We start from the raw sequence: 16,783 nt of genomic DNA, 5'->3' as shown, positions 1-16,783 counted from the left end.
GCATTTGCCACTGGTCATTTGCCACTTTTCCTGCTTCAGCTGCAGTCTATGAAGGAAAAGACAGATTCATGTTTGTCCACAAGTGTGTCTCCAGAAGAATGTGACTTGATACAAAGCATCATATTCTGCAAGCTTGTGTGTTTCCTCGTCTTCTGTGCCCAGTCTGGATGACAAGCAAACTACGGTTTACTCAAACAAGGAAGGAATTAGTACGTGCAAAGGGAGAAAAAAGGATAAGGAACAAGATATTTGAACTTGCCTTTACTCATACTTGACAGGGAGAAAAGTGTTTGGAAAACATCCAGCAAACAAGTACCACAGATCCTTACATATTTGCAAACACAGTGGTTATCATGGAAACAAGTAGGATAAGAGACAAATAGACATTTGTCTTTTTCGTAACATATGAAGAATGTTCTGAGCTTCCTACAGACCAGTGGAAACACTCAAGAGTAAGCTGTATTAGTTATTTGTAAAGCACTGCAATACTTAATCCAATTTTGAGCCACCTGGCTTTCGAAAGTCATCATAAATTAGTCTGCCAAGTCACAGATTCTTCTGCATGCCTGGAACTGCCCAAAGACTTATTATTTCTTGCCACTATTAGGACTCAAAACCTGACAACTGATAACCTGAGGGAATGTTAGGCAGGGATTCAGTTTGTGCAACACCATTATATCTATACAAATTAGAGAACTAGCCAGGGCAAGATCAGGTCCAATTATATGCCCCAACTTCTATGAAAGATTCTGGGTTTGAGCAAGGACTTGAATCAAGACTATGACTCACTTTTATTAAGTGAGAAGTCTTACTCTGGACCAAAACTCCTCACTTAGCAGATGACAGCTATAAAATCCAACTCCAGGGGTGCGTACACACACACTAAATAACATGCTTTGAAACTGGATTTTTACTATGTAAGAATGGCAAACTTCACTTGCAAACCATTACCATATGAAAGCACCCTGGGGCTGTGATCACACATGCTAAATAATACAGTTTCAGTTCACTTTCAATGCACTTTAAACTGGATTTTGACAGTCAAATCGAGTTGGAAAGTGCATTGAAAGTGGATTGAAACTGCATTATTTCGCATGTGGGATCACAGCCCAAGTCTTTAAGTCCAGCACTGTCCATTATACCATGCAGGGATATACCCAAACAGGCTCTTGCAGCTGAAAGGTACATCTCCACTGGGCAAGACAAATCAATATTTTAGAAAGAAAAAGTTTTCAAAGCACTGGGAAGCCTGTCTATTCATAGCATAGACCATTTCTGCTAATATACTGTTTCAATCACTCATGGATTTTTTTTTCCACTTTACATAACATGAACATTTTGATGTAACATACGCATGTGACTGTCAAAAAACAAATATGCTACCAGTGAAGCTTTTTAATACCAAGATGCAGACTTTCCAAAATATTTCTGACCTTTCTAGGACAAGCCAACTGCGTCAGTTTTCTGCTCATAAACTATTCTGAAACTCTAGAGCAGTCTAAAACAAACACTAGTTTGAAAGAAAAGATCTATATAAGTTTCTCTCACTTCCAAAAATCTTTCAAAATTAAGAAAATGGCTTTGCAAAGTATCACAGTTAATATAAAGTTACAGTGTAGCGTACAGGTATACATTTGGCTATATCTGAGCTGGAAAAATAGCCAGCAAATACCTTATCAGTATTTTCCAGCTATTCTTTCAGCCAAATATAGATTTGGGTACTTTTTAAAGCTGTTCAAAATACCCAGGCTCCCAAATCCTGAAAATATTCGCGTTTTTTGGGACCGCTAGATAGTCAAAATTAAAGGGTATGCATAAGTTCAAGCTAATCGTGTTAGAATAAGTAGCAAGGATGACAAGTCTTGGGATGGATTCAGCTCATCCAATGCTGTACAACTGCAACCACAAGCCTGCAAATGGTCAAGGCATAGTAGCAATTACTATTCTAGTTCACTGAAGCAGGGATGAACAAGAGTGGTAGTTGTGTATCTCCTCCCCAGTAGCTTCAGAAGCAGAATGCTGGGAAGAGGGATTCTTTTTTTCTCAATTGTCTTTGTGGATTGCAAGAAGTGATAGTGATGGGGAGAAAAGAATGCAGGATCCCACCCCATTTTGTAAGAGGGCAGGGGGAACTTTCCCTATAGAATATATATATACAGGGCTTTTTTTGAGCAGGAATGCACAGGAACGCAGTTCCGGCTGGTTTGGTGTCAGGGGCTGTAGCCTAATATACAAATGAATTCCTGCTGGGCCTTTTCTATTAAAAAGCTCTATGTGGAACAATGGTGCCATCAGGGGGTGTGACCAAATATGCAAATGAGTTCCTGCTGGGCTTGCTCTACCAAAAAAAAGATGGAAGATAGAGGGAGGGAGGGAGAAAGAGATGGATAGATAGATGGCTGATAGATAGACAGACAGAGAGTATATTGTACCTGGAAAATATTGGTATTCTCCAATATTCCCAAATTCCAATACCAGTTTGGTATTCGGATTCAGGATTTTTCAGAAATCCCATTTGTTTTTGTTCCATTATACCTATGGGACCATTATAGTCAATGGTTTCCATTGCGTATAATGGGGAAATTTATCCAGGGATATCTGGAGCTCAGGGGGCTATTTTTTTAGGTAGGGGCAGCAAATTTTGCAGTATAGGTGCTGGAGCCTCTAATCAAACCCCCTCCCAAGTTACAAAAAGACTCGGTCAGGTTGTCCAGTCAACTACAAACCTTCTCAGTCCCTCGACAAGGCACTTCATTCCGACTACTTTACCGAGTGAAGTGTGTAAAGATATCATAATTAATTGTTTCTATCCAAACCCTGGTTTATACTCTAGATCAGGCCCCTGGAGGGCTCCTATCAGGCCCACAAGCAACTCACTGTCATCTGCTTCCTTCTCTCTCTCTTGCTTCCTTCTGCATCACAGCTTGCTTTGCCAGGCTTGCTCAATCGCACAGGAGCTACAGAGCAAAACCTGTTTTCTCCAATGGCTGATTAGCACATGAGCAACTTATGTACAAAGGCTCGCAATGCCCAGCCATTTCATGTTTTCCCCTGGATCTTAGGTTCAAAGCTTTGACCATGAGATTTCTGTAATGAATGTCAATAAATCAAAGGTAGATTTGCAACTTACAGACACATACTTGAACAACACCTGAACAGCATACTCAAGATTGCTACAGCACAGACATTGTTTCCAGATTTTGATGCAATAATTCAAAGTAAGAGGTATGTTATCAGAGACCGTTAAATAAAATACTTAAAGTGTGCTAATCTTTTAAGCATTTTATTTTAAGCATTATTTTAAGCTTTTAAGCATTATTTTAAATTTTTAAAAAATCTTTGTTTGTCTGAGCCCTTTAGAAATTTATATCTTTGATACCTGGCATAACATTTTATGGCACACATGGCGTGGCCTGACAAGGTCTCATTTATGTCAGATCCTGCCCTCATAACAAATGAGTGACACCCCTGCTCTATAGCGCTGCCATGTCTGCTCAATATTGCATCCAACTCAAATCCAAAATCTGTTTATAGAGATGTTAGTCAAACAGCAGATAAACACATTCCTACAGCTGTATTCATTCCTACTTCCTATATACGACCTATATACATCTCTTCCCATACCAATGGTTCTTTTAAAGAAACATACACACATCTACACCACAAGCACGTACAGTGGATCTTCTGCAGGGGGTTTCCTCATTCATTCTATGGAGCTGCCACTCTTCAATAATGAATGGGGAAGCTCTTATAAGGCAAGAGGCAAAACCACAATTCATACTTACATTCTGGGAAAAAATACTTAGCACTTGATTGATTGTCAAGTTTTAGTTACATAACAAAAACACTATTGCAAGAATCATCTCAATTCTCTCAAAATGACATCAGCTAATAACCCCTTCATGAAACTACGTTTAGAATATTGCAGAATTAATTTTAGCTTTCTAAGCATGGCAATAAAAAAGGTGAAATTGAGGCCTCCAGCATCTCACTCACAAATTTAGCAAATACCTGAGTATCCTAAGGGGAGATACAGAACATCTGTTATCTACAGCCTGACAATCCAAGTCATCTTTACACATTGCTGGAAGAGACAAAGCTCTAATGTCTATGATAAATCAATGTCTTTTTCTACAACATATGAAAAGCTTTCACTCTTCTGGAGGAAAAAAGTGTTTCTGGATAAATAAGAGCCCAAGATTTTCTGCAAGACGAGCCATGGTAGCAGTGACAAGATTGTTCTTTTCTGTAGCATGTGAAATGGCCCTTCAGATAATGCTGAATTCCAGTCAAAGAGCACTTGAAATGTAGAATGCAGAAGCCTTATAAACATGAGTATCACCTTATCTACTGTAGTTATTATCAAAGAACAGCTGTCTTCAAAATTTTGATCTTCAGGGAATCTTTTTCACATTCACTAGCCTGATGAGGAGCCCTGTACATTATAGAAGTTTCTGGGTCATGTTCCAGAGTGATCACGTGGTTCATGAGAAGGATTGGCCAGGCCTAGCCTCACAAAATACAGTCCTAAGTGGTGACTGTAAAGGCAATCCAGTAAGGAAAACCTCTGGCATATTCCAATCTGTAAGTAATAAGCTTGAGAAAAGCCACCAGGAAAGAATGTTTCTCTCAAAACAGCCTATACCTTGTGTCAAGATGATGATGATATGGTTTGGAGGACACAGATAGCTATAGACACATGCCCTGTAATAACCTTGTTCCTCTGGGGAGTAAATAAAAAAGCACACTTCCTTTCCCTAACTGGAACAGCAAGTGAGAAAGCTGTGCCTTGTTGGCTACTAGAAATAATTTTTGTTTACCCAAATCTCACAACTATGCAAGGACTCTTCCTGCCTGGTGGACCTCATTATGACATCACATGAACTAAGTACCCCTGAAAGCACTAAAATACTATCCTGTGACTACACATTACTGATCCTCTGTGCAAGGAACGCTGCATAAGTATCCAAGGAATCCCTAAGTACATTGTTTGAAAGCCACTATTGTTAAAGAAAACAAGGAAAGGAAAGGAAAAGTTCCCTGTGCAAGCACCAATCGTTTCCGACTCTGGGGTGAGGTTGCTTTCACAACATTTTCACGGCAGACTTTTTAGGGGATGGTTTGCCATTGCCTTCCCCAGTCATCTAAACAAGATTACTAATGCCTCTCTCTTGCTTTTCACATAATTAATGCTATACAAAGCTAGTACTTTCATCGGACATCACACTCATCAATCACCACCAACCTTCCAGGCTTTCTTGTTCATCTGAAGTGAATGTATCCATCTGACTCTGTTCACGCAAGAAATTGATGACCGAGTATACAAGGCGTTGGACAGATGACATTTTCAAGTTTGTAGAGCTCTCCTGAATCAAGAAAGTAGAATAATCCAATTAATCTGAAGAAATTCCAAAAAACCCAGTAAAATTGGGGAAGGGGGATTTCCCAAATGTCATTCACACTCTGTAAATAAAAATTAGTCTAAGAGGCGCAACTAGATTTTAAAAATATTATTTCTGACACATAGTTATTCAGCCGTAAGCAATTATTTCATGCTTAAAACCCATTGCAAATGTTTGTAAGTCACAGCCTTTACTTCTTCAAAAAGGAATACATCAAGGGCATTAAACTGAATGCATAACAGTTAATTATGGATATGGACAGAGTTCCTTTGTAACAGACAGTACAGCTCTGATTATCCCAACAATAAATAAAAATGTAATTAAAGAATACTGTGTCACTAGCCAAGCTGTTTTCCCATCACTGTCCCTCTCTCAGATGCAAGATGGGAGTGCAGTGGCAACCACTGCTTTAAATAACTCTTTCCCCCTTTTAGGGAAGGGGATGTGTTAAGTGAGTTTGAATCATGTGATAAGACTATTTTCCACTGACAGGAAGTTTCCCTGTTCTGGGAGTTCTTTTCCCTCACGGTTTCAAGCTTCTAGAAGTGTCACCAGTTCGAACAGCCTACCAAGAATGAAAGAACTAAGCGGAGAAAATCTTGACCAGTAATCTGCACAGAGAAGCCACTTGGACTTCAACTTGCCTCCAAGTGTGTGATTGTTAAACTGAAAAGTGAAAAAGGCAGTGTGATAATTGGTTAAGTCTCTTGAATGAGAAGGAATGGATTGCTCATAAAGCAATTGTTGGATAGCTTTCTAAGCCTTTGTGCTTATTCTGCTTCTGATATCTTTACAACCCCTTTGCCCATGATCTCTGGATTTTTCTGCCCCTGTTTTGATCCTACTGTTTATCATGCATAGAAGATAATCTGCTGTGTTGGCAGTGGCACTCAGCCCTGCCTGGAATTCTGAATGTGTGCTGTTATCTGTATTGCAGAAGCATTAATTTGGCTAGCAGGTAATGTGGTACAACAGTTGCTAACCATGGTGCTGTTCTGTAAAAACAGGCTCTTTTTCTTAGATTATTTCATTTGCTTTTGGATCTTATTCCCTTCCTCCATTAAACTCTTCTCCCCAATCTCCCAAATGTGGAACTTTTTTATGGTTACAGTCTGTGCAGGGGCAGACAACATACTTCTTTCAGAGAGCCTGGTTGTGTCACTTTTGGTGGGGGGTAGCCAGGAGCCACAGTGAGCCTGGCAGGATGGAAAATGAAAAGGAAGGAGTGGCTTCCCCTATTGCCAGTCCTGGAGAGGTGGCCATCTGGCGTCAGGAGTTTGGGAGTGGCAGCTTTAAGAGGCTCCCAGAGGCCAGCAGAAGGTGAGTTTCACAGTTCCCCAACTCCTCACACTGCTGGGCCTGCTGTGGCTCATTGCCTTGCTGGGTGGTAGTTAATTGCTGGTGGGTGGGTGGACCTACCTCCCCACCTCCCTACTGTTCCTACTACCAGCCCAGTGCTTACAAGTATGCTAATTCTTCCCCCCTCTTTGTCATCACCACCCTGTTACACCTCAACTAACCTTTTATTGGGGAATCTTAATATTTCTTAGCTCAAAATGGTGAGTCTACGAGATATGAGGTGAGCAAGGATCTCTGTCAATGTTTACAGAGATAGACCACTGAAAATCCTTTGGTTAATAATGGATTTTATTATAGGTATAGGTTTTAAAATAGTTACATCCCAATCAAACAATTTCAAGCATACAAGAGGAATACAGTGGTTAGCTGAACAAGTATGGATGGCGGGAGAGGTGATACAATACCTAGATCTTGCAGAGTAGGCTCAGTCAGAGGAAACACAAGGCCTCTGGAGGGAGATTTCTCTTGAGAAGGGAGGGAGGAGAGGATGGAGGAATTCTCTTTTTTCCCAACCCTGACAGGTGGGATTGCCTGTTTTCTAGGGTAAATTACGTCACATCAAGCGATTCAATTGCCCAATAAGGAAGCAGAGTGTCACACCAATGGAAAATCAGAGGGTCATATGTGGAATATCCAATCAGATATCATTGTGTCATAGACCCATACCAATAGAGGAATTTTAATTACACTGGCCAAATGACTTTTTATGGCCCTGTTTTTCCAAACTGATTCCTTTGAAGCTCCCCAAAAGTGATAGATTTCTCCCTTAATGTCAAATATGGATAGGCATCCATCAAGTGTTCAGGAGATTGGTTGACTTTGATAGCTTTAGTAGTAATTAAAGAAAAACAGAAATCTTGTTAAAAGTCAGATTCTCTGGCAGAAATGTGAGACCAGTTTACAGGTATACCACACATTCACAACAAGATGGCCACTTAACCTTTAGCCTTTGTGTTTCTGCTGTCTTGCCCTGAAGAATAACAGAACATATATATACAAGCCATTTATTTGTGTTGCAGGAGTCTTGGTAACCCTTATTTTTTATGTTTTGATAACAGGACTTAAAAGGTTGCCAAAAGAAGTGAAGGAACTTTTACAGCTCTGCCCACTACGTGTCCCTCTCTGGGCCTGGAATTCTTCATTTCCAGGAGCAGAAAGATGGATGCTCCTTAGCCATTCAGCATTGGCCACCATGTCTGTCCAGCCTGTGAACCAGACTTGACATCATTCCAGCCTGCCTGGGGCCTAGAACTGGATTTTTCTCCCTTATGTGCAAGAAATACCATTCCAATTCAAATGGGCATTGCTGGGTCATATTAATATTCTAGGGTTACATTGCTATATCACATTCCAGGGGTGCATGGCTTGGGAATCAGTACAGGGGTGTCTTTCTGGATATCAACCCCATCCCACAAGTTTCTTGCCGGTCCCCACTTCCTTCCTTCCTTCCATCCATCCATCCATGTGTGTGCGTCTATATGTATACATATATTTGTGTGTGCATGTGTATGGATGGATGGATGTGTGTGTATACACACATACATGAGTGTGGGTGTGTAAATATGTGTGTGGGTGTATGCATGTTACTATATGTTTGTGAATATATTTCTATACACACATCTCACAAACACAAATACACACATATACTATATGTATATGTGCACACACATATCACACACACACAGATATATATGTGTGTGTGTTTGTGTGTGTATTCCCCTCCAGTACAAATTGTTTCCCTCTTTAATTAGGGTGGGATAAGATGCCCTCCCTTTCTCAAAGCAGAGGAAACTTTCACAGAGTCAGTCCAAGATTCATTTCCCACTGAGAACAAGAGCATCTTAGAAATGTATGATTCTACCAAGCTGAGGAAAGGAACGTCACCATGCCTGATAATCTTCTGATAAAAGAGGCCCAGTGGACTGGCCCTGGGTAGGAGACATTTCCTGTAAAGGCAAGCTTCCAGCAGCCACAGAGGTATTGATGGGTAGAATACCTCTCATATAATGGAAGATACTGGAGCAGATTTTAAAGGGATCAATCTACAAGCATCTAAAGGACAACTTGGTGATCCAGTGATTTGTCCCCAACAGGTACTGCCAAACCAACCTCATTTCCTTCTTTGATCGAGTGATGAACTTACTGCTGATGTTTTAGTAAAGCTTTTGGCAGGGTTCCCCATGATGTTCTGCTGGGTAAACTAGAGGACTGTGGACTGCACTCTAGGATAGTTAGGTAAATAGGGAATTGGCTGGAGAACTGTGCTCAAAGGGAAGTTATCAATGGCATTTCATCTGAATGGAGGGAGGTGTCCAGTGGGGTGGCACAGGTTTCCATTCTGGGCCCAGTACTTTTCAATATTTTTATCAATGATCTGGATAAGGGTGTGGAGAGGCTACTCATTAAATTTGCAGATGACACTGGAATTGCGGATGGATGTGAAAAAGAAGCAATTTAAGGATACGTGCTGAGTTCTACATCTCAGTAACAAAAATGAGAAACACACATACTGGTTGGGGGATACACTTCTGGGTAGCAGTGTGTGTGAACAAGATTTTGGGGTACAAGTGGACTGTAAGTTAAATAGCAGCCAGTGTGATGCAGCAACAAAAAAAAGCTAATGCTATCTTGGGGTATATCATAGCCTATCAGAGGCATAACATCCAAATCGCAAGATGTCATAGTTCCGTTGTACACTGCATTGGTCAGTACACACCTGGAGTATTGTGTGCAGTTCTGGAGACCTCAGTTCAAGAAGGATGTGGACAGAATGGAGTGGGTGCAGAGGAAAGCAACAAGGGTGGTGGTGGTCACAAGCATAGCCACCTTCAAGAGGGGGTTAGATAAAAATATGGAACAGAGGTCCATCAGTGGCTCTTAGCCACAGTGTGTATATGTGTATGTATATATATAATTTTTTTGGCCACTGTGTGACACAGAGTGTTGGACTGGATGGGCCATTGGCCTGATCTAACATGGCTTCTCTTATGTTCTTACGTTCTTAAGGGTGATCAGGGGTCTGGAATAGATACCAAGGCCTATGAGGAAAGGCTGAGGGACTTGAGAATGTTCATTCTGGAGAAGAGGAGGTTGAGGGGGAACAATAACTGCTCTCTTTAAGAATTTGAAGGGCTGTCACTTAGAGGAGGGCAGGGAGTTGTTCCTGTTAGTGGCAGAGGATAGGACTCGCAATAATGGGTTTAAATTAAGGGTGGGAAGGTACCAGCTAGATATGAGGAAAAACTTTTTTGCAGTAATCGTTGTTCAACAGTGGAATCCACTACCAAGGGAGGTGATAAGCTCCCCCTCGCTGGCAGTCTTTAAGCAGCGGCTGGACAAACACTTGTCACAGATGCTCTAGGCTGATCCTGCATTGTGCAGGAGGTTGGACTAGATGGCCTGTATGCCCCCTTCCAACTCTATGATTCTACAATTTTAGGTAAAGGGCCTTTGGCACAACCTCCACTTATGGAATTGATAGGCTGCTTGGAAAAGTAAAGTTGAGAGAGCAAAAATTTCACCGCCCTTTTTGAGAGGAAATTTCCTTAGGCTTGGCCTTGAGACTACTCTCCACAGTCCAATTAGTGAGTTCAGTGGTTCAAGGGGCATGGCGCAGTGGTAGAGTATCTACCTGGCATGCAGAAGGTCCCACGTTCAATCCCCAGCACCTCCAGTAAAGATCATGTTGATGGCTGCAACCTGAGACCCAGGAGAGTTGCTGCCAATCTAAGTAGACAATACTGACACTGATAGACTAAGGATCTGATTCAGTATGAGGCAGTTCCATGAGTCTTGGTTGACTCTTCTGAGAATCATATTAATAGGAGTCAAGTTACTTATGAACCACTGCTTCTTCCACTGAGGTCACCTCCTCCACCCTATTCAACAGTTAAAGAAAACAAGGAGCCTGGGGGTCTGCATAAAAGGTACTGATTCTTGTCGACACAGGGAATTGTCTGGTCCTCTGCCTGATCTGGAACTAGGTAGCCAATCTTGGTATTTTCTGCTAGAAGGAGGGAGAAATCAAGAAAGGGCAAAGCATGATACTGGGATCAGCCCCAGCTGTGCCCTTTAGAGGAGGCTGGCACTGTGCCACCCTGTACAATGTAGATTCCTCCACCTGGCTCTCCAGGGTTGTCTACCTACATGTAGGCTGGCACAATTGCTGAAATGCTGCAAAGCACGCTTTTGCCCTTAGGCCTCCTGGAATGTGTGCCTCCTGGAGACATGATGCCATAGGCAATCCAATCTCACATTGCTCTCCCTTGTTATAGGGATTTTCCTGCCAAAAATAAACCTCTTCCTCCCTATCTTGCCCATGCTGCCATTCAACCTGGCATCCTCCACCATTCTTCCCCAGCCTGTTTCCTACCATACATCTGTGGTGGAAGGGCCATGGTGGCTGTTCTGAGGAAAGGTCTTTGTTACTCTGTCACTCCAACTACCCTGGTGCAGTTTCTAACACAGAGCCTGAACATCTACCATCTTGTGATGCAGGAGGTTTTCCCACCAAAATTGGTAGCTGTTGAAATGGCCTCCTCCAAAGTGCAGTTGAGTCATATGGTTGATCTTTCCCACTGCTTCAGTTCATGCATGGTGTCCCACTCTTCTGTGGGTTATCCCACGACTGCATTGGGGAGAAATCCATGCCTCCTAATTTGAGAAGGAACAAATTATTCTTAGACGTGAAGTTGTTTGAGATTTTATCAACGTCCTTCATCACCTCCACTGTCTAAGCCATGCAACTCCACAGAAAGCAGGGGTGGGGGTGGGAAAAGGATAAGAGGAAATCAGGAAGTATCCATAGTTGCAAGTTGTAGGAGCCTAGTTATGCAGCTCCTGTAAAAAGGCTGCAATAAGGCAGGAAATGAACTAAGTAATGAGACACCACCCCTAGAGAGAGGAAGTTTGAAATTAAGACCTGCCTCCTTTACTTGATTGGTGGGAATCACTCATGCTGATGCCCCACCCCCACAGCAAAAAGAGCCACTATGCTCATGTTCAGAGATCATATTTGTGTAAACTGACGCTACATGAAAGGAAGTTCTGGTCCTAAGACTTGGTGCAACCTGAATCAAATGACATATATTCTTGGGTTAAATTTAAAAAATTGATTCCTTTGGAGGAATAATTTGTTCAGGCTGAGAGGCAGAGAAACGAGGTTAGGTTTCTAGTGCCATTAAAATTGCTTGAATCAAGAGGGAAGTGGAGATGTCATGTGGTATTTGTTTCTACTCACTTCTTTACTAGAGCTGAGTGTTAAGGAGCAAAAGCAGTCATTCTCAGACAAGAAGATAATCTGAGATTATCAAAGGCTAGGTTCAAAATCTTCACACATTAATCTAGGTCTGCCACTCTCCACCGCGCGGTATCTGGATGCTCATTTTTGCAGAGTTTCCGAAAACCTGTGGATCCAATCCACAGAACTTGCAGTGGGAAAATCATCCCATTTCGCAGCGACTTTGATGCTAATGTGAAAACAGTTCGGCGCGGGGCTGCACGTAAAGCGACCTCACAAAAGAGACCCTGGTGTGAAATCCGCGAAAATGATCAGGAAAGAATGGCTCCTCAGATAAACGGTAGCAAACGCTAAATGCGAAATCGGTCAAAGATTAGTAGCTGTGTTAGTCTGTTTGTAGCTGCAGAAAGTAGCACCTTAAAGACTAACAACATTCGTGGCAGGAATGAGCTTTTGTGAGTCACTGCTCACTTCTTATCCAGAATGTGGCTGAGATCAGTTACATTTATTTATCAGCTGCTAGCTTATGTTTTGTCAAAGTTTTTCCCCTTTCACTTCTTTTTTTCAGCACATTCTTCAGTAAAGTCTGAAATTACTAAACTACCTCCGTATTGCATATAGGAAGATAATGATGAGAGACAACAGGCTGGCCAAAATGACCATTAGGTATATGAATGAGATGCAATTGCTAGAGATATCCTGGCTCATACTCCTGCAGTGTAATCCTAAATAGATCACACCCTTCTTAACTCAATAACTTCCAGTGGACAGAAAAGAATGCAGTTATGTTTATGATGGCACTTTTCATTGCCATATTATACAAACTTTAGAATTGTTAAATCCATTCTTCCCCTTGTTTTCACCACATTTTGAACAAAAGGACAAAAATTGTAAAACAGGGTTCAAAAAAACATGAAGTCTGATTGTTTGAACCCCCTATAAAATCAACTTCCTGGCTTGCAGTTCAAACTTAGCTGCCGTATTACATGCATGCAACTGTCTGGGCCCTCTGACTGGCAAAGTTTATTCACACAATATACAAGCATATCAGGCGGAAAGGGGGGTTAATTCGCATCTACCACTACTGTAGGAGCAACATGCCACATGATTTTGTGTTCACGTTCAAAATAATTTCATTTTTAAAAAATCATTACATAACAATCTAGGAATCTGTATTCCAGACTTAAGAATGATAGGATAATGATCTTTTAATTCCTTTGTAAAAATGCTGCCTTCTCCTTAGCCCTGCATTTTAGCGTGAAAACTAGAACATGACCTCAATGCAAACTTGTGATTCGTGATATGGTGCTGACTCAGAGCTTCATTTGCATTCAGCATTTTTTCTGAAATTATATAACTTTTTGCAAATATTTCAGTCTCACTTCTCAGGCTGCCACATTTCCTTACAATCCTTTTTCCATTTGCATCTGGAAAATAAAAGCTCTTTATTGTCAATGCTGAAAATTCTAACATGTTTTGATTTTCACAATTCAGCTGATGCTGAACATCTCAATGAGCTACAAAAAACTCTCAAGTAATGGAAGATTAAAGTGGTGCCATAGATCAAGACATATATTTTGTTTTAATGGTGGCAAGAGCCCTCTGGAGGCAAATGCTAGAGAGCAGATAATTCAGAGTACCCCTGCCGTAATATTTTACATTTCTCATATGATGTTATATAACTAGCCTATGCTATAATTTCAAACACCACTGTTTGGGATTGCTTTTTGATAGGTATTTATTCCAGATTTCATCCACATTTACGCTATAAACTACAATTAGCAGCTTAACAGTTTTAAGGATTAGAGTACTTAAACCGAATGTAATCACGTTTATTTAAATACACACGCACGGGAGAAATCCTAACACACGCCTAGCTCGGGCACCTGGCCAGAATAGCCCATCTCGAGCATCTTCTCCACAACTCAAAGGTGTCCACCCTGACTTATGAATGAGTCAGACCAGATCTAAAAGGGGGAGGCGGGAGGAATCATGACCCTCCTGACGGGGGACCGAGGGTCAGCAGTTTCCCGAAAGAGAAGAAAAGGAAGCCCTTTGACCTACCAAGTGGCTGGCACAAGAAGAATATTCTGCATCCTTCAGCCTTTGCGATACACACAAACAGCTAAAAGAGCTGCTCCATTCCCTTTCCCTATGGAAAGGCGGCGGCGGCGGCAGCGGCAGCAGCCTCTGCGGTGGAACAACCCAAGCTTTCGCGTTGCTCTGCAACGGGCACCATCCATGCAAAGAAGAAGGGCGGCCGTTAGCCTTACCGTGCAAAAGAAGACGAGGAAGAAAAGCGGAGCGAAGCGGCGGATACCTGTTTTCTTCCTTTCCTTGGCCTGGTCCTCCACCATCCGTCGAAGCGCCGTCACCGCTCGCTACGCTCTGGCTGACTGCACAAACTTATCGCCTTCGAGTCCCCAGCTCGCTCCCGCAGCGCCGTTCTCGTTCGTGCGAAAACGCGGGAGGGAGCGAGGCTGAAGGGGGCGCGAGCGCGCCAAGCCTGCCTGGCGGAAGTGGATGCGCCGCCGTGGCGGTTCGCGGGTTCAGCGATTGTGCGCGTGCGAGGCAGAGAACCGCTGCGGGACGGCGGGCACGTGTGGCACAACCCTGAGCAGGTGGATTGGCGAGGCTGTTCTTCTCGTCCTCCTCCAGCTCTCCATGCTGTCCTTGGGCGGCTTTGCGGGCCGAAGCTTTTGCAGGTATTCGGTGCTTTTCTCACCTGAAAGGAACGAGGCGACTGGGGGAGGGAGAGGAGCCTGTGGCTCTAAAGGGCTGCGGAGGGAAGCTGGCCGCATCTTTCCTCGGTTGCACACTGCAGTCTCTTTTGTTTGCAAGCCCTGGAGGGGGAAAAAGCACTAATGCCGAGACTAGGCCTTCCGTTTTGGGTGTAAAACCACTTCGCATGTATCCATTTCTACTTCAAATGCCTTCCTCGCTCCAGACGATGAAAAATGTTGACTGCTTTCTTACACCGCTTTTAACATCCGGTTTTTCTCCATAACATTATAATTGCCGAAGAAGGAACCTCCACCTTATTCATTCCGTTAACCTTTATATCCATAGGCATTAGGCTTAAATCGTCGTCAACCAATGGAGATTCTGCCCCTTCTATTTTCTCTTATTTACATGCAACAGTTGTAAGGTTCTAGTATACAGGTGTGGGGGGAACTCCCAGAAATGTAAGGAGATGTATTAGATATGTATTTATTGTGACATACTGATGTAGGTAATTGCAGTTTCTAATGGATGCTTCTATTTATGGGTTATGATCAGGGCTTTTTTGAGCAGGAATGCACAGGAACGCAGTTCCGGTTGGCTTGGCAACAGAGTGTGTGGCCTAATATGTAAATGAGCTTATACGGGGCTTTTTCTACAAAAAGACCTGTGCCAAACAATGGTGATGTCAGGGGGCATGGCCTACTATGAAAATGAGTTCCTGCTGTGCTTTTTCTACGAAAAAGGCCCTGGTTGTGTTGATTATAATAGCTGTAAACTTCTGGATTTAATAGATCAATGGAAGCATTGGGTTGGATGATATATATGGCTTTTGTGGTTAATTACTGTAGGGGTTATTGAGGAAATTTGTTTTCCAGAGAACTGTGTTTGCAAACTTGGCTGAATCCACACATTACTCCACATGGTGCTGTTGTACTGATGCAATAATTTGCAACTGGACTGTCATGTCCACGCAAGAAAGTCCAGTTGAGAGTTGCTGCTGTAGAGCAACATTAGTACAGATGTCTTACAGTGCGTGGATGCAGTCTAGTAGTTCAGAGAGAGGCTACTTTGTGTGAAGTAAGCATAGAAACAATTATACACAAATTTTGAAAATGCAAAACTAATGTGCATGATTGGTGAAACCGTTATTAAAATAAATGGCCAAGAATTTCATGTAAAGGAGGGTTAGGTAAAGTAGGTGAGGCCGAAATAATTAGCTATTATATTGAGAGAATTAAGCATGCAAGAGGTTGCCTTTGAGCTTCCAAAGATACTAATTTCTACCTTGAACCAACAATATACCCATGCAATCAGCTATCGTGGTCCAGTGAAAAGAAGAGGAGATTGGATTTATACCCCACCTTTCACTTGGAGTCTCAGAGTAGCTTACAGTCTCTTTTCCCTTCACATTCCACAACCGACAACCTGTGAGGTGGGTGGAGCTGAGAAAGCTCTTTAAAGAGCTGCTCTTGATAGAATAACTTTGAGAGAACTTGTGACTGACTTAAGGTGCATGTGGTGGAGTGCATATCAAACCCAGGTCTCCCAGATTAGAGTCCACACTCTTAACCACTACACCAAACTGACTCTCTAGCAGTCCAGATGGACAGTTAAACTTCATCCAGAGATGAACTGTGTACAATTGAATTGTTTCAGGAAGGCATTTCTATAAATATAATAGGGCTATATTATAAAAGAATGGTTCAGGAAGGTGCTTCACAAAGGTAAAGAGAGTATGGACTATACAACTATGTATAAGATGTATTAACTATTGGATGTATGTATTATTCTGTTACTGCATTATATTCAACTGATGTAATAACATTTTTTCTGGATTGTATCTGCACTGTGTATCATGCGTAATATGCTATGGTTGTTCAGATTTCTATAATACTAGTACATTGATTATTAGATGTCTTATGTTGATTGTATTGATTTACACCGTGTAGTCTGCCTTGAGACTCAGTGAGAAAGGTGGGTTATAAATAAAGTAAGTAATCAAAGGAAAGGGATTTTTCCAAACGTGCCTTTCTTTCTGTATCTCCCTCCATCTTTTTAA

General features: G+C 42.0%; 2 protein-coding genes across 2 annotated transcripts in view; one reads left to right on the top strand and one right to left on the bottom strand.

Moving 5' to 3' along the window:
* The window catches only part of SGTB (small glutamine rich tetratricopeptide repeat co-chaperone beta), a 31,488-nt gene extending 16,982 nt beyond the window's left edge, over window positions 1-14,506 (bottom strand). Inside the window, exons 1-2 of the mRNA XM_060235902.1 lie at window positions 14,274-14,506; window positions 5,246-5,366 (exon numbers count right to left, since the gene is read on the bottom strand). Of these exons, the coding sequence (XP_060091885.1) occupies window positions 5,246-5,366; window positions 14,274-14,357 (205 nt within the window). The 5' untranslated portion in view covers window positions 14,358-14,506. The remainder of the gene's footprint in view (window positions 1-5,245; window positions 5,367-14,273) is intronic.
* Window positions 14,489-16,783, top strand: part of NLN (neurolysin) — a 63,325-nt gene continuing 61,030 nt past the window's right edge. Inside the window, exon 1 of the mRNA XM_060235901.1 lies at window positions 14,489-14,705. Coding sequence (XP_060091884.1) covers window positions 14,524-14,705 — 182 coding nt within the window. The 5' untranslated portion in view covers window positions 14,489-14,523. The remainder of the gene's footprint in view (window positions 14,706-16,783) is intronic.

This window comes from Heteronotia binoei, chromosome 4 (genome assembly GCF_032191835.1).
Source record: "Heteronotia binoei isolate CCM8104 ecotype False Entrance Well chromosome 4, APGP_CSIRO_Hbin_v1, whole genome shotgun sequence".
NCBI classification, from domain to species: Eukaryota; Metazoa; Chordata; class Lepidosauria; order Squamata; family Gekkonidae; genus Heteronotia; species Heteronotia binoei.
This window is presented reverse-complemented; position numbering and strand designations above follow the sequence as displayed.